This window comes from Rhipicephalus sanguineus, chromosome 3 (assembly GCF_013339695.2).
Source record: "Rhipicephalus sanguineus isolate Rsan-2018 chromosome 3, BIME_Rsan_1.4, whole genome shotgun sequence".
Classification (NCBI taxonomy): domain Eukaryota; kingdom Metazoa; phylum Arthropoda; class Arachnida; order Ixodida; family Ixodidae; genus Rhipicephalus; species Rhipicephalus sanguineus.
Genome location: NC_051178.1, coordinates 81,494,894 through 81,515,168, shown reverse-complemented (window position 1 = coordinate 81,515,168; position 20,275 = coordinate 81,494,894). Strand labels below are relative to the sequence as shown.

General features: G+C 47.4%; 1 protein-coding gene across 1 annotated transcript in view; it reads right to left on the bottom strand.

The window, feature by feature from the left end:
* The window catches only part of LOC119386796 (putative phosphoenolpyruvate synthase), a 122,378-nt gene that overhangs the window by 91,447 nt on the left and 10,656 nt on the right, over window positions 1-20,275 (bottom strand). The window contains exons 2-4 of the mRNA XM_049414040.1: window positions 4,345-4,529; window positions 3,688-3,942; window positions 2,590-2,738 (exon numbers count right to left, since the gene is read on the bottom strand). Of these exons, the coding sequence (XP_049269997.1) occupies window positions 2,590-2,738; window positions 3,688-3,942; window positions 4,345-4,529 (589 nt within the window). The remainder of the gene's footprint in view (window positions 1-2,589; window positions 2,739-3,687; window positions 3,943-4,344; window positions 4,530-20,275) is intronic.

The following is a 20,275-nucleotide window of genomic DNA, read 5'->3' as shown; positions in this document are numbered from 1 at the left end:
ACTGGGGTAGCTGATATCCTTGTTTGCATTAAGAGAATAGAGTGGACTTGTCGCAGTGACATACAGGGTGTTTCAAGAAATGTGTCCAGTATTTTTTAAAAATCACAGAAAGGAGGTATCTGCGTGCTACCTGCGTCGTTACCTTTACTGTGGGAGAGGGCATTTTGAGATGCGTACAAACTTTAATTACGGAAGCAATTATTGAAATTAAGAAAATTAGCTTTTTAACCAGTTGAACTAAGTGGTCGAGTCAAATGGGCGAATGGAAACCCTTCCTGAGAATAGCCCATAGCCGCTCTGAAATTTCTGAAAGGCGGCCACTGGTAATCACCGCGGAGCGATGAAATCTGGCTCATTTTGCTGGCGATACCGAAACCTACGCACCAAAAAGCGCGTCTGCCATTCACTGAGGTAACGCCCTCAGTGACGACACTGTTTCCCTCGAACGGGGAGGGGGGGGAGGGGAGGGAGGAGGATAAGCGTTGCCACGAAACGAAGTTCTAGATCAATGGATGATAACGGCGCTAGCTTATCCTCCTCCCCCCTCCCCGTGCGAGGGAAACAGCGTCGTCACGGAGGGCGTTTCCCCAGTGAATGGCAGACGCGCTTTTTGGTGCGTAGGTTTCGGTATCGCCAGCAAAATGAGCCAGATTTCATCGCTCCGCGGTGATTACCAGTGGCCGCCTTTCAGAAATTTCAAAGCGGCTATGGGCTATCCTCAGAAAGGGCTTCCATTCGCCCATTTGACTGGACCATTTAGTTCCACTGGTTAAAAAGTTAATTTTCTTAATTTCTATAATTACTGCCGTAATTAATGTTTGTACGCATCTCAAAATGCCCTCTCCCACAGTAAAAGTAACGCCGCAGGTAGCACGCAGATACCTCCTTTCTGTGATTTTTTAAAAAATACTGGACACATTTCTTGAAACACCCTGTATAACGCCATGCACAGATAGCCGATGGTCACTGAGAGCGACGCAGTGGATTCCAATGAATGAGAAACGCAGCCAAAGGGGCAGAGTGTTTCGTTGTGTGATGATATTACGAAAAAACAATGCATCCAGTGATGGCGCAGGTCTCACACCTCGATGACGTATGCCTGACATGAGACCGATAGCTGTCAGCGTTGTAAAACGGGCCAGATGTCTCAGCATGCTTGCACAGGGATATTCCCATTTGGTACATTCCACCTGATGAGGCATGCACCTAAGGTGCATACTGATTAGAGCATCGCGCTTCGTTTTAAACACCGCTATCGGAGTTATTTATTTAGTAAGGCGAAAGCCTTATATGCCTCACTAAACACGAAATTTAACCTTCGGCGCCTCGCGTCCTGCGGCGTCGAGGACGAGTGGTGCAAAAAATCATCACGTGATGACGTCAACATGACGCCACAGATCGCAAAAATGTGTGACTTCATCATGACGTCACAAATTCTGGGGTGACTTCATGTGACGTAACGCCACATGTCGTTGTAGCACCCTCCTTTGGGCGGAGAAAAAAAAACCGGAGAGCGCGCGACCTCAATATAAGAAAATAAAGACGGCGCTTCGCAGTGGCACGTGAAGCCACGGTTCGTGTTCCCTGCTGGCCTCGATTCTGGTCAGCAGTCTCGTTCCTTCGACCCTGTGGCATAAGCCTACACCGTCATCAGATGACATCGTAACTTGGTCAAAGGTGGGAAAAACCAGGTGAGGTGCCTCCGATCCTGGAGGCAGCGCGAAAGAACGCCAGGTGCACAAAGCTTTCAGAGTGTGGCGGGGCAGGATAAATAAATCTAGGGTAGAGTGTACTAGAATATTTTGAGTGGCGCAACCGGTGGCCGTGGAGCGGCCCATTTTCTGTAAAAAATAGTGGCGGCGCTGCAGTAGACTACTCTTGAAAGCTTCTCTCGGCTTGCCGGTGCGTTTCAGAGGTGGTGAGAGAGAGCAAAAGGAATGTAGAAATGAACGCTCCATCGCAACTTAACCATATTAACTAATATGTGCCGTGCGAGCCCCTGGCAGACTCGAGCTTTTTTTTTTTTTTTTTTGGAGCGAAGCTATTTAGGCCCGCACCCCGCCGTCGCCATCGAAGCTCCCTGCAACACAGATGCGGCGCCGTTGCAAAAAGAAAATAAAACGACGCGCGCGGAAAGAAGAATAAATAAATAAATAAATAAATAAATAAATAAATAAATAAATAAATAAATAAATAAATAAATAAACAAGGCGCGCGCGGCGCAAATAAGGAGTTTAAAAACGTACATAGTCGTTTGCGTTCCATTTGTAAGGAGCAGGGCTCATCGGTTTTATTCGTACACAGAACTGCTAAATTAAAAAAAAAAAATTTTACGACGCGCAGAGTGATTATACGTTGTCGTGTTGTGGTGAAACGCGACAATAATGTAGTTCTAGGAAACGCTTTTGTTAACCTGCCGTGTCTTGAAATTTGCTCTAAGCATTTCTTCAACTTGGACGCAACGTATGCAGTGCAGGGAATTCGCGCGCTGCCCACGACGTCAATGGAACGGCGAATTTGTGCAGGCCGTCAACGGAGGCGGCTTGCTCAGAAGCAAAGCCCAGGACCACACCCCCCGTTTCACTTTACGTTTCACCGCCTTCGTTCGCAGTAGCGACTGTTGAACATTCGTCGGGCGACGATGCGTTGCTCTGCTCAATGCGACGTCGTTTTCTTTCACTGCGGTCGTCAGACGCAAGCTGACCCCGTTTTGCCCGAGGCCGCGGCGCCGGTGTTTCCTTGGAGAGATGTGGCGGTGCATTCGGTAAAATTGTCGGCACCGCGTCAAGTCGAATAGACGGCTTTTCTCTTGGCACTCGAACTTCCGCTCCGGTAATTACATGCACGCAGTCTCTCTCGATGAAGTGAGGCTGAAAGTGATATTCACACACAGCGCTATCGGCACCGAGGGACTTCTCAAGTCGTTACAAGTTTCTTTCTCACGCAAGTTCTCGCTCTTTATCATTGGGAGTAGGTTCCCTTGATGCGCGCTTTCCTCGCGCATCGACACACACAAAATTGGAGCTTTAAAAAGCGATATCTTGCGGCCTTAGTTCATGCGGGCGTACAGTCTTGCACCCGGGCGCGTAGCAGTGATTTAAACGCTGTTCTGTTTTTTTTTTTCCTTTTGCATTTAGGTCACCGATGCACGGAGCAATTTGCAGACACGAACACAAGCGAGTCGGAGCATGCTAACTTTCCTCGGCGCGCGCGTTCCTTCATTTGCGTGTGTCGCGTCCCCGGCCGTGTTCAAGATTATGCGACGCCAGTGCCGCCGCTACTTTCTTCACAAGACGGGACACCGGTCGTTCATGTAGGCTCCCTAATACATCGAGTGAGAAGAAAAGGAAGACGGCTTTCTGATTCGAGTCGTCTTAAGTTAATGAACAAGGAGCCCGCGATTTTTTTTATTTATTTGCCTGTTTTTTGTTTGTTTTTTGTTTCTCAACGCCACTTCACAGCCGGCGCCCTCTCCTTTCGCTGCCCTTTCGGCCCAGGCCCCAGTAGGCGGACGCACCGCCGACTACAGGTCGATTTAACACGTTTCATTTTCTCCGGTATTACCGTCGTACTTGAAATATATATGAAAGAAAACATGCCGTATTCTTTTTGTGTACCGTTTCTTTTGCGCTGATAACAATAAGCTAGAAACATCTAGATAGCATGCTCCACTGAAGAGCAATATACTTGCCTGAGCAATCCGTTGAATGCCACACGCCAACGACGATTTGGGGCCAAGCACTGCAGCCGGAGACCAGCTGCGGAGAAGCAACTCCCGGCACTCCGGTCCAGTGTAATCGTGGCGGGCAGCGTGTACCGAGTGCCGTCGGATGTGTAGAGGGCGAGCCATAGTTCGGCCACGTGAGTGGGCAAGCGCGACACGCTGACTACCAGGCGTTCCCCATCAGAGTTCACACCGTAGAAGAAGAGGCTGTCTTCGCTCTGCAAAATGTACACCGTTCTAGCAGGCGCTCGATAGCGTAAATTTTTTTTTTCGCACTGGCGGCAGTGTCCCGACTTGGTCGAAATGAAGGCTCGGGTCTCCCAACACGGCTTGTCACATAATCATTTACTGGGATCGTATTCAGAGACAATCACTTTCGACGACAGCGTCGCTTTGCGTGACACAGAATCTCACGTGCCCAACGGCTGAAGCGACATTCAACGCGTTTCCAGAGTCAGTCAATGAGCGCGCAACGAATGAGACATTGTCGTGGCATATCCAGAAATGATCGCTTCGGAACAGCCCCTGCTCTTGAAACGTGGAAGGGCAGAAAATGTTAATCAATTTGTTCCCTAAATTGCACGTCATTTGTTTTTTTTACAAAAGCCTGATGTGCTTACCTCCTCTAGCTGCTCCTTCGGGCGTGGGCACTCTTTGTTCCATTCCACGGGTGCACAGATGGCGCAGTTGCTCACAGTGTCATCGTATTTTTCTGGCTCTACGTATTTGAATGCTCGACCTTTTTTTCGCAGCAGGTACGTTAACCGTGCCACGGCCACCAGGTAGCGAAACAGATACACCGACCCTGTGCAAAAAAGAAAAGTGCTCTTGTAAATCCTTGTTTTATTTGCTTTTACGTTACTTCACGTTAATAAATATCACTGACGATGACCACATATTAGAGCTGACTAGCTATTGGACAACACGTGATTAGTTGAAGACGCAGTTGTAACTGAGCAATTAGAGTTATTTTTCTTCCGCCCTCAGCGTTATTCGTTCACGCCAAACAAAGCGCATTGCGGGGCTAATTGGCGATACATATTGTTCTTCTTTATGAAGGTTAACCAGCGATGAATTTTGTAGACAGCGACACAGAAAGACATGACGAGACGGACGCTGCGTCATCCCGTCATGTCTTTCTGTGTGGCTGCCTGCAACAGTTTACGCCTGTTAAATATTGTCCGCGACATTTGCAATAACACGACGAAGACTCAAAAGCGCAACCACGTATTCACCTTGTATTTCCGGCCTCAAAAAACTAGCACGAACATATCGGGTATATTACCACTTTAAGCAAACGCAAAATCCGCGTTGCAGTTTTTACGTGTCGATGGTGAACGCTAGAAGGGATCACCCAGCCCGAACGTTAGTGAAAGGTAAGTGAATAAACCGTAAATACCAGTAAGGATAGTACAGAGTTGTTGTTTCAGAATATTGCAGTCGTTGAACGGTGAACAAGTGAGTGCAGCTAATGCGTAGACTGGTAATCTAGTGGGACAAAATATACCACAGACAGAATTGATATGGCTTATTTCTAACGTGTGTTTTCCGCCGCTGGGTTCCTTTGTTACTCCACGCTCATCGCGCAGAGAGCGAACCCCCCACAACCTGAAAAACGCCGTTAGGGGGCCAACGCGAGCGGATGCCTGCACGGTCGGCTCCAGCGAACTCCTAGCCCCAATCTCTCCTACGGCCAGTAAACTGCTCTAACAGCGACACAAGTGCCTATGGAAGACAGAGACACCGCCCATTCCGGGCAAGCTCCGACCTTCTGTGTGCTACGAACAATTAGTCTACCGAGATGCTTAACCTCCGAGCTAATCCTCCCTGGGACTCCGCACCTCCGCCGAAACTGCCGGCGACGCCTGCCGTTATTATGGAAGTAACGGTTGAAGGCCATACCATCATTGCAGAAGAGTTCCAGGCATACCATTCGACACCTGTTCACTACGAAGCCTACGCGTCCCGACCGGCCAGTTCACCGAAACCCCTTCTCTACCCCAACGCTACCGTCGAGGCGGCTGACCCAAACGCCAGGAACGCGGCGCGTGACGCAGCAGCCGCAACTGTCAGCGCAACGACTCCGGCCGGCCTACCACCTGCGACCAAGGAGACTTGAATCACTGTGCAACGCAGCAAGCAGCTGACACCGCTCCCACCGAACGTCATTCGCGTCGTCGTTCGCCCACGAGGTGAACTGCGACTTCGAGGTATCCCAACCCCTCGGCTCACTAAGGCAGTGCAGGCCGAACTCCAGATCATTCTACCCGACGACTTTTGCCAGTGCTCGCCTTCGGGCTTGTAGTACGGCGCCCGCCTCCGTAGGGCAAGCGGGCACGCAAGAGTCTCCATCCCTATCCCCTACCCTGTTTTGCCGGATCGAACCAATAAAGTTGTTCTCTCTCTCTCTCTGCGCATCCACGCCACCAATAATGCATTCCCTGTGGCTACAACACACTCCTCAACAGCTGAGATTCTGAAGGCGCTGATCTCAACCACTATTGGAGACCATGCCTACCCATGCGTTGCGTACGTGGCAGCCCCACCGGGCGCTACAAGAGGAGTCATCACGAAAGCCTTTGACGACGAGACTCCAACGCAGCTGCACCAAGTCCTGGTCAGACGAAATCCGGAGTACACTATACTCGCAGGCAGCCCGACGAATTGGGAAGACGCACTCCATTTTCATCACCTTCGACGCAAATGAAGTCCCGAACGCCATTAAATATATGGGAGCCATTCACCATTGCACTCCATACTGCGGCAGTTCAGATGGCTGTCCGAATTGCAGACAGCCAGGTCATCGTCATGACGTATGCTCAAGCCCCAAGTCTAATCTTTGCCCACGTTGCGGCACACAACAGCTGCCCCAAGAACTTCCTTGCACGTCCAAGTGATTTCTGTGCGAGGGCTGTCACCTTACCGGCACTGGATCATGCGAACGATGAAACATTCACCAACCGCGCAAACAGATAAAGCAACCACAAACGCAGCAATAAGAACCGGTCGCACGCAGGGACAACTTTCCCCAGTTGTCGCCAGGGCCCACCCAGCCCATCCAACACAAGGGGCGCAGCTCGCTCCGCAAGTGACGTTCGCGCAATGGGCAACCTCTGGCTTGCCTGGGACTGTACTGATGTGCAAGAAATTTCCACTATAAAGTTTGGCTGGGTGTCATGTGTAGTGGCCACGAAGATGGTATCCGAACCCGCCGCTATATTGTGGATAATTCACCTGCTTCCTGTTCCGAGCTCACTTTTCATTTTACTTCAATTTTTATTTTGGCTTAATTTCTGCATATGAATTGTAAAACAAAGCTATCGAAGACTGACTACGGGCCATGCTGGTGCTATATGCTCTTGCAGTGTTTACAGCAGAAAGTTTTTAAGATGGCACAAGAAAGGACACGCACGAGCGCTAGCCTTAATCCAACTGTCCTTTATTCGAAGTTAGATCCCGAATTTTTGTAATAAATGAAACAACTGAAGAATGCGGATAGAGATCGGCGTCAAAGAATAGTAGTTCCTTCCTTCTGAAGGATAGTGAAGGCGTATTAACACAATCTTCACCTAACTTTTTAATATCGAAGTCTAACAGAGCGGAATACGCAAGGACTAAGCAGAGTAACTAACACGACCGGTGTGTCGTTTCCACACTGTTAGCCTTGACAAGTACAACCAACTTGCCGAAAGAATTCCTCTACTAACTTTTAAGTAGCTTCCAGTGCAATTATCTGTCTTGTGATTTCGCCGTCGTGCTTGCCAACAATGAAAAACTCATTGAAAACCGGCCAACAAGCACACGTCCAGCAGCGTGTGGCTAACCAGCAATTTCGATTTATCCAGAAAAATTCAGCTACCCTTTAACTAGCTTCCTTGCTAAATAGTTCGAATAGGCACATTTTTTGCACCTTTTTATTATATTGGCGTTCCATAGTAGAACATATTGTTTCAAATGTTGCTTTAAATTACGCTATGTAGAACACTTGCAATAAATGTCCGGTTTAGTGTCCATCTCCTTACTGCAGAGCTTCTCTTATTCTGTTATCTTTTAACAGCTAAGCCGTTTTAGGCAGACGTTATTCCTGTACCCTATCCTGTGCGGCCTATCGGGCATGTGCCACAGATATTGGGTAAATCCCACTACTCAATACTAGTCCCCCCCCCCCTCCCCCCCCAAAAAAAACAAAGAAGGCAACGGTTAGCCCAACATTAGGGAACGGGTATGCGCCACAGAAATTTGTGCGGCCTATCAGAAAACTGTCATCATTATAAACGGGTATGTGCGATAGAAATTGGGTAAATCCGACTACTCACCACTGGTCCACTAAAAATGAAGAATGCAACAGTTAGCCCAAGACTAGGAAACAGGAAAGGCAGCGGCGGCTGCGAGAAGTCCCCGAAGCGATGGAATGCCTACGCCAACGACGACCTGTCCGTAGATTTTTTAGAGGTGCGACCGGTTGGTTTCAGCGCAAGTTTTTTGTAGCGTTAGCTACACTTGCCTAGCCAGAGCAGGTTTCGCGGGGGTCATCATGAGCCGTGCTGCGCATGCGCGCGCGACTCGCCGCTGCTGCTCTGCGAATTCGAGAGGGGTGACGTCGCAGCCGTGGCGCGCGCAGCTATTAGATGCGAAGTATCTTAAGGCGGAGCTCAATCCGGTAGTGGTGTGCGGCGTGACCACCCTTACTGCGCATGTGCATACCCTCTCCACACACCTCCTCTCCCTTCCCCTCACCATTCCCCCTGCTGTCTACCCTCTTCCATTTCCCATCTCCACTCACCCTCGCCCCTTCCCCTCTCCACTCACTCTCTCCCCTTCCCCTCTCCCATTGCCCTCTCCACTTCCCCTCTCCCCTCCCCCTTTCTACTCTTCCTCTGAAACGCGGGCTAGACATGCCGAAATTCTCTCCTGCGCAACGCCGCGATGAGCTCGAGCGCATGCGCGTCCCCTCCCCTTCTCTCTCCCCTCCTACGCTGCCCCCTCTCACCCGCCTGTCGACCGCGTTCCCCGCTCGCCCTGTGAGAATTAACGGCCAGGCTAGATGGAAGATACGATGCGCGTAGCGTCGCTCTTCGCGTTCTACGACGCGAGCTCGGTAGCATGCCCAACGAACGCCAACGGAACGCGATCGTGCAAGTGCTCCGGCTTCGCATCTACTCATGGTCCCCTTTAGCGGGAGATGGTGTATTTGCCTTCGCTGTGCAGTCGCCGTATGACTAGAGTGACCTAGAATAGGGGGAGTGTCCAAAGCGCCGCGCGAATACATGGGAGGAGCGAGGGCCTTTTGCGGTGAACTTCCGCGCCGCGGCGCTGCCGTGCCGGACCCGTGGGCTTTCTCCGCGGCGGAAGCCGCGTCAAAGCGGCGAGCGTCCGCTATGCGCGTGATATTTTTGCCGCTATTAGCTGAAATTGCGGAAATTTGGGCAATATTTAATACTGCGTCACTGCAACATAATACAGCAGCGACTCATCACACAGGAAACGCGTTTGTTAGTTTGTGTGTTGTGAAACAGGGATTTTGTATATATTCCTTCAGCTGGTTTGTCACCGCGTTGGTCCACACTTCCGCGGCTGTTTGAGGAACGCATCCTGCGCGCACTTCAGAGTGAGAAAAGGCGCTTAACTTACTTTCGTGTGGAATGACGAACGAAAACTTGCTGCAGGAAAGAATAAACTGGATATAACCAGGAAGAACGTAGCACATAATGCACGTATAGTAACTAGCTCATGCATGCTAACACGTTTGCACCCTTCATATCCTATCTTTTATTTCGTGCATTCGATTTGTTTTACAAGGCTGCCTACGGCGCTCTGCTGTTTCAAGCCATTTCATGCGAAGCCGAATGTGTCAGTCGGCGTGGCCGCGGCAGCAAAAGTAAAAAATTACTCGCGTCTCGTTCACGTGGTATACACGAAAATTAGCATGGAGGGGCAGAATGTACGTATGCCCAACACGACCGATAGGTCATGGCATCATTAACTTGACATGCTTGCCATCTGCGTAACGACTAACAATAATGATATGGTGTGTGGCGCGCAGACCCGCTTTCGGTAACCAGAAATAATCCTGACGATGTGTGGTCTGACGATTTGTTTCTGTCAGGTTATAAAAAAACTTGGTGTTCACCTGTATCGATGTAAACATGTTAGACTTACCCATACATTTTTAAGAACTGACCGCATAGGTAAAATGTATGCGAAAAAATTACATGAAAAAAAAAAACATGGTATCTTATGCATTCGCCTGAGATGACTCGAAAACGAAAGCCATCTTTTTCGTCAGTCGATGCATTGATCCTCCCTCGCCCCTCTCCGAAAGCTTACTTCTGTGCATAAGGTGCTTTCGGACTGCCGACAGGACCGAAGGCATTGCAAGCTTTTTGCACCTCACCTGCTTTTACATTGCCTCTGTGTACATTGCCGGCCCCCGATCACGGAGGCAATGCAAAGCGACCGTGTCATGTGATGGCATCATCATATGATGTCACGTTGAATGATGTCATAGTAACGTCACAAGTTCTGTCGACGTCACCGCGTGATGATATTGTGTATTACTCGTGTTGGCTACGCGGGACGCCGATGGTCAATTTTCGTGTTTGATGAGGCATCTAAGGCTCTACCTTAAAAAAAAACAAGACAAATCAGAGTAAATGAAACGATAACAGTGCATCATCGTGTATGCCTCACTTCACGTTACAAGCGATCGCCCGAAAACAAACGTGATTCTCAGTTCAGAGCAGCTGATTGCACGCGTCTGCGGGACAAAAGAGGCCTGCTTTACCCGTGTGGTCATCTCTTTATATTTATTCAAGAGATGACCAGACTCGCTATTTAAGTACCCCGGAGCTTCAGCACGAAATTGTGGTGGACGCTATATTGAGATCATCAGGAAAAAGCGGGAAATTGCGGTCGGGTGCCATGTTGGCGCGCACTCAACTGCCGCGGAAACAATTGTATTTTATGTAACTACTCGTCCACATCTTTTTGTAAAGTCTCTGAACCGGGCGAACGCTAACCTCCGAGAACCGCGAAAACATCTGAAGTTGAGAATGAGTTGCTTGAAACTGTTTTCATTTCGTATGGTGAAGGCTTGAAGCAAAGCATGCATCTCGCGCGAACGTTCCATACGAACGTTCAGCAATCCAATACATATTATATATATATATATATATATATATATATATATATATATATATATATATATATATATTATCGCATGTTTCATTTTTTCAGGCTAGGCACATAAGGGTCTCTGCATTTGAACAATTTTCTGAAGTGATTGAGATATTATACTTCTATTTGTCAATTCCTTACCGTATTTTCGTTCAGGCAGCTTGTACAGCAAGAATACGGGCATTTGTAGCTTTGTTGCATGATATCTGGATATTTGTAAAGCATTTTCTATATTACGCCTTTTATGCAAAATCTTGTGGAATAAAGTTAGTTTACCTGGCATTGCTTTTCTTTCAAATGTTTGCGCACGGTGAGCCTTGTTGCACGCTAGCTCAGAAGCAAAAATAAGCCAACAGCATTGCGGTCGTATATGGCCGTCTCTACTCTTTTTTTCTTTTTTTGTTTCCCTTGCGTCTTCCCGGTGTGCTCCGTCCATAAAAAAGAGCTACTGGAGGATAATGAATTGTCGAATAAAGCGGTGTGCGTACGGCTAGCAAACCAGTAGCAACCATGAGTAAAGCATGTGTGATGCTATTGCCCGATTATTCGTGCGAATAAGGTTTTTTGTTTTCGTTCTTTGCGTGTGCGTGTACGTTTTGCGCGTTTTTACACATGCACCAACGTTCTCGAACTCTGTGACCGAAACTAGGCCACGCTGATGCCGCTTGACACGTGATTTTTTGCATTCGGTTGTTGCACCAGCACCAACACAACGGTTAAAGATGGATAAGCTCCATTCCGCACCGCATTATAAAAGTTAAGTAGACTTCAAGTGCCCTGTGTTGAAACGCGGCGTAAGAAACTACAGCGCGTAGCAGACGCCCCTCGCTTTCCGCGCGCTTCCCGAGCGCGGAAAGGCCACGGGTCCGGCGCAGCAGCGGCGCGGCGCGGGAGTTCACGACAAAAGGCCCACGCGGGAGCCGGCGCTTTGGACACTCCCCCTATTCTAGGTCACTCTATTCTGACAGTGCGCTGGTGCCACTTGATAGCGCTTCTGACTGGCGTTTGCAGGGGGGCAACGCCATGGAGAAGGACAGCGCAAATGCTGCTCAACGACGCAGAAGAGCCGAGAAGCTTATGTCATCGGATCCAGAAGTAGTTGTCTGGCAATTAGCGGTTCAGCGTACGAAGAATGAACAGAAGGCTAATAACCCTAGACAATCTGGAAAGCTATGAATAATCAGCTGAACATTTGCTAACGCTACGTATATCCTGGCATAGCCTAGCTAAGCCACTGCAAATTTTTCTATGGAGTGTGGACATTTGTGTCGTGTCTTTGGCTGTCTGTAGTTTGCCTTGAACCTCTCCGCGTTGAGACTCTGCTCTGTTTTGTTTTAAGTGGCTTGCTGTGGATATGTTGAGGTTTATGATACCTCGGCTACTCCATTTCTATAAATTCTGCAGCTGAGAATGAACGTAGACACAACCTAGCATCACCTAGCTAAAGCCTAGCACTGACCTAGCAGCAACCTACAAACAACCCTCATCACCTATAGCTAAGGCCTAGAAACAATTTAGAAGCAACCTGGTTAGTCTTCAGAATCGTCTAGTTTCGCTGCGTCAAGCCTTGCGAGTCTTAATGTAAGCTCCGCCAATTTTTAAAAATTATTTGATCTTTCCAATCCTTAAGTTTTACCCCATTTATTTTTCTTTTTGATGAACATAGATGCGGAAATACTGTTTTCTCTTGTGTGCTCTGCGGCCGTATAATGTACTTTTATTCCGTCTTCCGCGGCCGTATAATGTACATTTATTCCGTGTTCCGTATTCCGTTTTCCCTGTTACGTCACGCTTGAGGCGCCGCCCACGCCGGAAGCCGCGACGTTTTTCGAATTTGGCCAATAAAATGCGCTCGTAGCCGCCCACAGCTTGTTGAGCAAGACAAGTGCGGCAGTTGGCGTTTTTTACGTAGGAATTATGGGGAAATCCCTAGTATATTTTAGGTATTTTTTTTTTTGGAGGGGGGGGGGCAATTTGGGGGCTTTAGTGACTTTTTGGCTGAGGCCCGCGAAGGGGCCGTATAACTTTTATTTCGTTCGCGAGCGTGTGACAAAAGAACAATTGTACGTAAATGAAAGTAAATTTGTTTTATGAGCTTCTGGTGCTAAGGTTAATGAAGCGTATTGCGAACTAAACGTAAAACAAACGTATTTTGAGAGTCGTAGCCACATGGGTGTCGCTCTTGCATCCAATCCAAGTCGCTTAAGGTGGCCGTTGCGAGAAAAGCAGCTGGGGTGCTATGCAGGATGGCCCGAGTTTGGCGAAACTCGGGATATTTCCGAGTTCTGGCGACACCCCCTTTTGAACGAGCTAACAGTACGAGAAGTTTAAATCCATCCCTCAGCGCGCGCTCCGTTCCATTGGTTACGATGGAACGCGGTGTCCCGTCAAGGGTGGTCGAGAAGGGGGGGGGGGGTGTCGTCAAACAACGGGCACCTTCTTTCATTTGTGTGTCGTTCCACTGAGTGCAGAAGTGCACCCATGCAAGAAAAGTGGCAGAAAGCTCTACTAACTACATTTTTATGTGTGCGCGGGCCGTTTGAATTCATTTTCAAGCGTTTAATGTCTGCACTAAGTATCCTTTAGAATAATCAGTGCCGTTTCCTCTGAGATTAGTTAGGATCGAGCGCCTTACAACACCGCGGCTAGAGCTAATCGCCGAGGCGACGTGTATAATCACCATGGTCAGCCAGTACATTTTAGCGCGTTGCTCGGCCGGCGCGCGCCCTCGTCGTCCTCTTCTTCATCGTCTGCTCGCTCCCAAGCATGTGCGCCCAGCTGATTAGCTAATTGGCTGGGCGGTATACCTAGCTAAGTCAGGACGTGCTATGACGAAGCTCATTAGGCCAAATCATGCTAAGGCCGAGCTAACTAAGCCACGTCTTACTAAGACCATGCTAATGAAGTCGTGTAGCTAAGAACAAGGTAATTAAGATCATGCTAGTTAACATGACGCTAATTAGGAGCATGTAATTAAAACCAAGAATCAAGACTTTACTCACCGAGATCGTGTTAATTAGGGTCGTGTTAATTAGGCTTCTGCTAATTACCTCGGTGCTTTTCAGGACATTGCGAATTAAACCTGATTAATTAATGCCGTGGCAATTAAGCCATTTTCAATAAAGCTTAATTACCATGAACGCTAATTAGTAGCGTGTTAATTATGACTGTGTTCATTAGGATTATGCTAATTACATCTGTACTACTCAAGACCTTGCGAATTAAACCTGAGTAATTAATGGCGCGGCAATTACAACATTAATAATTAATGCTCATTAATACTACGCTAACTAGGAGAGTGTAATTAAAACCAGGATAATCAGGACCTTACTCACCGAGATCGTGTTAATTAGTATCGTGCTAATTAGTATTATGCTAATTACCTCTGTGCTATTCATGACCTTGCGAATTAAACTTGGGTAATTAATGTCGTGGTAATTAAAACATTAACAATTAAGAAAGGGCTATTCAATATCATGTTAGTTAAGATCTTTCTAATCAATAGCACCAATATTGAGACCGAACTGACACGGTCATTACTCCGAAGCAGACCAAGCATACTGAGTAGGCGAGCCACATAAAAGCTGGAAGAAGCTAGGTGATCACAAGCTCCTCCGATGGCCCCAGCCTTGCAGAAGTAGTGCAAGCTGACCAAATTATTTTATATGCAAACAAGCTGCTGAGTAATGTCCATCGCATGAAACACTTCAAAGGCACACCGGCACTACGAAAGTCACGAGTTGAACTGGGGCCTTTTCAGAATCAACGAGTTTGTGCCCGAGTTCGCGCGTCAATCAGTTTGATTGATTGACAGATCGGGTCCGCCCACCGCGTTTTCTGTTGTCGAAGAGTGGTGCTCAGGACGCAACGCCAGCGAGCGGCACGATTCATCTATGAGCTTAATCGCACAGACTATGCACACACGCACGCCCCGCCACGGTGGTCTAGTGGTTATGGCGCTCGACTGCTGACTCGAAGGTCGCGGGATCGAATCCCGGCCGCGGCGGCTGCATTTTCGATGGAGGCGAAAATGTTTGAGGCCCGTGTACTTAGATTTAGGTGCACGTTAAAGAACCCCAGGTGGTCGAAATTTCCGGAGCCCCCCACTACGGCGTCTCTCATAATCATATCGTGGTTTTGGGACGTTAAACCCCAGATATTATTATGCACACACGCACGAAGAACTAAAGGTTATATCATCACGTGGCTACGATGTCTCGCATTGAATTTCACCGCTCTCACGACGTACCCATCACATCTATGAAGCAAGCGCCCCTGGTGGGATTTGCGGCAAGAAATGTTACTATTTACTTGTTTGTGGAGACAGTGTTTCTACCGATTCGCTACTACAGAAAAATCTTCAGACGTGTGATGCCAGTATAGCAGTAACCTGTCCATTTATTTATCTGTAATATTCCGGAGAAGCGAAACGAGCTGCACCAGAATGCTGCGTGTGTGCCCTTTTCTGCCTTCAAAGCGGAAATTTCCATGCTGCTGGCGGAACGAAAGTACTTTCCGAAAGAGGACAAACGCCCACGAACACGCCCGTGGGAGGCGCGATGATCAGTTGGCAAAAATATAGTGCGACAATTACGCTGACGTCGCTGCACTGTCAAAATATTGACTGAGTGGCGGCGCTGACGCGTTCGCACGCGGTGTTCCTCTGAAAACCGCCGCAAATACCGCACATGCGTTTGTGACGCCATTCTCGTTATTGTAGCCGTTTTTACCAACGCTGCTATCGCATGTTTGCACTGGCTTCCTGTCATGACCGCCGTAACGCAAACTCGGAGCAAAGTCGTGTGCCCGAGAAGCTCGGGCCATCCTGCATAGGACCCCTGATCGTCTCTTCGAGCCGTGTTTTCTGTTCTCTCACCTATAATGCTGCGAAAAGAACGTGATCGGGACTACCGGGGAGTATTTTCGTCGCAGAGGAATATCGGAAGCTGCGAAGAGCAAGGAAAACACGGAATTCTAGCCGCAAGGTGAGTAAACAATGCCGAGTATGCCGTTACCGCGTTAAGTTTACTTTGCTTTGGTTCTAACAGGTAGCGAAAAAAAAAATCGTTATGAACTGGGAAAGCCTGTACTTCTATCGTCTGATATCGAGTAAGCTTCACCTTTTGATTTCGTGAATGATAGTGCGTGAGCGAGCGTAGTTACAGCGTACATGGACGTGCACATTCAGTTGTTTCCCCTGTGCATGTCACGTACATTTCTGATGAATCGAACTTGCACAGAGGAAACTTGTTGCGTAAAACATTTGTGTTAACATGCACACCACGGTGTTTCATTTATGATGATATAACGAATAGATTTGATAAGTATAATTGTTGTAGCCTGCAAAGAACTGTATGATATATGCTGCATTGGTTTACCGCGTTGCGGCGAGAACTCTGAAAAAAAAAAAGGGGGGGAGGGGAATTTACGGAGCCACCTATCAGGCTGTTCCAGCAGCGGCGGGCCTGTTTTTGGTGTGTGTGGCTAGTAGTGCTACGATTTTTTCGCCAAGTTCCGAGATTGTTTGGCCACGTAAAGGAGGCTCAAGTGTGAAGACTTAACGATGCTACTTTGAAGTGCTTGTGCCGAGGTTAGGAAAACAGCGGAGTCAATTCAGGGTCACATTTTCATGGAACAAAAATAAGTGAAACCAACACTTCAAATCTATTTGACTTCCTGTGGTTGGTAAATAACAAAAAACGGCTGGATTTTTTTCTCCAGCTCAATGACAAATTCCTTGTCATCGCTGCCTAACCGAATCAAACCGATGGAGCATGAGTTTGGTTTCCTGTGTGTTCTTGTATTAAGTGGTCTGTAATACATTGTGAATTTCTCTAGCTGCAGCATCCGGAGTTTGTCGATGGAGTGAGGGGCATGCGTTCGGCACCCTCTAACATCTCCTGGCTGCCAATGTGCCTGGAGTTCCCCAGTCTTCGCTGCTGCTGTAGCCACCTCGTCGGCCATGAACATTAGGACTTTATTTCCGTTTTAACTTGTCTTCATTTTTCTGTTCTTTGTTTCGCGTTTTTTTACTTGCGTGTCATCTTTTTGGTGTGACAAATGTAGTGAATAAGTGTTTTTAAATCGATACTCCACTTTCTTGTGGTATTGTGAGCGCGTCTTCACAAGTTGCTTTGATATGTGATCGTCAGTCTTCTGAAATGATGCACACAACACATATCATGTGGCGTCATTTCATGCGGCAAGCCTGTAAGCATAGCCTTTCTCTCCAGTGAAACTGACACTACAAGATTTCGTGGCAGTTTTTTTTTTCCCTTAGGTACAGAAGACTGAGGCGCGAAATACATTTCTTGAAAAAGGGAGATGCAGAAGAGAAGGCAGACCAGTGCTTGCTCTTCATAAGTTTTTTTTACATGTGCTAGTCAGCTATCTGAAATGATATGCACACCATGCTTGACTGTACACCAAAAGACTGTACTCCTCACTTGAAGTAGGAATGTATATGACACAAGTGTTTTTACACTAAGCAAAATAATCACACAGTCTACTATCAGTGTCCTTTTTGAAACTGCAGTTGACTTTTGCGTGGGTCACAGCTATCAATCCTTTTGCAAAGTTATGTCCTCGAAAACAAAACATATAATTTTGCAAACAAATTAGGCCAGTTACATTGCAACATGCATTTTACATTTATGTAATGTTGACGCTATATCTGTAAGAAAGAACTTTGCTATTGCTATTCAGGAAAGCATCCCGTCAATTGCACAGGCGTGTTTCGCACACTGTATACATTGGTTTGTCTTGCTGCTTCATGTAATACCATTGCTATGCAACTGTTTTTTCTTGTAAACATTGACAAACTGCCATCTTGTTAGGGGTACTATACTACTCTGTAATATATCTGAAAAGCATAGCTGTGATTCCTTGTGATTGATTGATGTACCTTGTGATTCGTATACTGTGCACATTTCATGTGTCCCTCTTTTTTCGTGCGGTAGGATGGGACGCAGCAGTAAACAGAGACAACATGTGCCGAACTTAAACTAAAATTTGAGGTGCGCAGACATTGTTTACAGTATTTATCCCTGCCACATGCAACCACAAAGGTGCTCATTGAGATGCATATAACGCTTTTAGCAACGTAACATGTCCATAGTAGAAAGGCATGCTGATGTCGTCTATATTTGCACTGTAGTAGTCATTAATTACTGATGCAGTACGATGTCACACTGTGCTTCCTTCAGCATGATGTTTCTTGTAACTTGTGCATGTATAAATGTCAGTAATGCTTTAAAAACACGAAACTACAGTTTCACAATGTACGTTTATTTACAGAAAGTATATGCCGTCTCTTCATTGGTGCGAACATGAATCAATTCTTTTTTTACAAGGTTCTGTCTCGAAGAGTGTGCTTACATGTTCTTTCGCTTTACTTCTGCATTCACAAATAAGCACACTTCTGAATGAGAAAAAGGTACTTGAAATGCCAGACGATCTGTTTCAGCATCAGTTGGCCTTTTCAAACGGAACAGTGTGGTGGATGCGCAACAAAAGAGCACAGTGCTCACCAGTTGCGCGTGAAGCAAAAGGCGAGCTTTGTGTTGTTATACAGGAAGTGAGGAGACAAAGACTAGGTGTGCACTCCCAGTCATAGAGCAGATAACGGTCAGAGTGTTCGTGATTAGAGGACGATCAGCAGTAACAAAAACAATAACAAACCCTTGCTTTCCAGTGAATTGGCTATAGCACTCGGCTGCCGAGTACAGTGTGTTATATTGACAGCTGCTAAATGAAAAGTTCCTATCTACCGCCATATAAAAATGACCCAGTCACGTGTAGTCAAGTTCTGCGAAAGACCTGGTCATACAGCATATGATGAAACCCAGCAGCGATTTCTTTTTACCAGGAAATTTAACTTCGAAACATTTTCTTCTACTTGTTAGGTACCATCTTAGCAGGCAAGAAGTCGCGCTGCTGAACTTCATTCAGCTCATGGGTCAGTTCCTGGTGACAGCGAACACATCTCCATGAGGGTAACATGCAAGATCACTGCTGTACTTATATTGAGGTTCACGTTAAAGAGCCACAGGTGGTCAAGATAAATTCAGTCCTCCACTGCAGTGTGGCTCACCATTGTATCGTGGTTTTGTCGCGGAAAACCCCATATATTATTGTTACTTCTTAGGCACATGTTTCTCACTGAAATGACACTTGCCTAGTGCTGTTGTCACTGGTGCAGTTAGCCAAATAGTGGATTACCATTGCGGACAGCTTGCCCAGGAATACATGTGGAGCGTGATGATCTTCCTTGTCTTAGCAGTGGTTGGGGGTCATCACTGACAACACTGCCATGCTCACTAACGTAATCATCCCTGAAATCATGAACACTTCTGTCACCTTCTGCAATGCAAAGGCAAGTGCAACACTGCACATGCTGCAGCAATGTGAGATGCACATTCTGATTCTTAATGGAGGGTGCAGCACTGCTGAACGCAGCGAAAGCAGCTCATTAGCCCAATACAAAGCTTCATTACAGACTGCACTGCAGCATGTGCGGTGTAGCACTTACCTTTTCAACACTGTTTCTGAGAGGACAGCCTTGGAGAGGTGTGAGGAGCCATGGTCCTGGTTTGCAGCCTCTGTCACCTGCACAAATACAAGTGGTGTGTTGTAAATACTACTTCAATGTAAGGGATCCACAAGTGTGAGCCACACAAAGAGAGCAATGATAGAATGATCTACATGATCTAATACTACACTTCACCAGTCTGACTTACCCGTACTACGCGAAGCATGACTACTACTAACAGGCTGTCATGACAATGCGAGTCATTTGACGATATTATGGAGTTTATAACTGATAGCTGCAAGATGATACACATGCAGCGAGCGACATCCTGTCAGTTGTCACAGTTACTAAGTACCTGTAGCTAATCAAACAGGGCATTAACCATAGCGCGTACAAATATTCCGTTAGCTCGAAAATATCCCAACTTTTTGTTCTGCTTACCTAGAGGCCAGGAGGTACGGCCGCGGAAATCAGTGCCCCGTCGAAGTGCTCAAGCAGCCGCGTTGTCCGCTAGACGTGGGCGTCGTAATCTGACCCCAGATGCTGTGGTTCACGGCAGGATTTCCATGTCTGCGTCGCAGATCTGTCAAAAGCGTGAACAACTGTGAGCCACATTTCGCTACGCGGAAATGCGCTCGAAAGGATGGGAAGACCGATACTTACTAGCATGACGATGTGGGCATAATGTCCGGTAAAATGCCGCCTTGTCATGGTCGCCCTTCGGTGCAATGATGACGGCAACGCTGCCGTCCACGCGTCCGATGACGCCGGCAGCCATAGGAAACATTCAAGGCCCCCTTTTCATCAGGCGTCCACAGGAAGTGAACCCACTTGTTACGGATCCC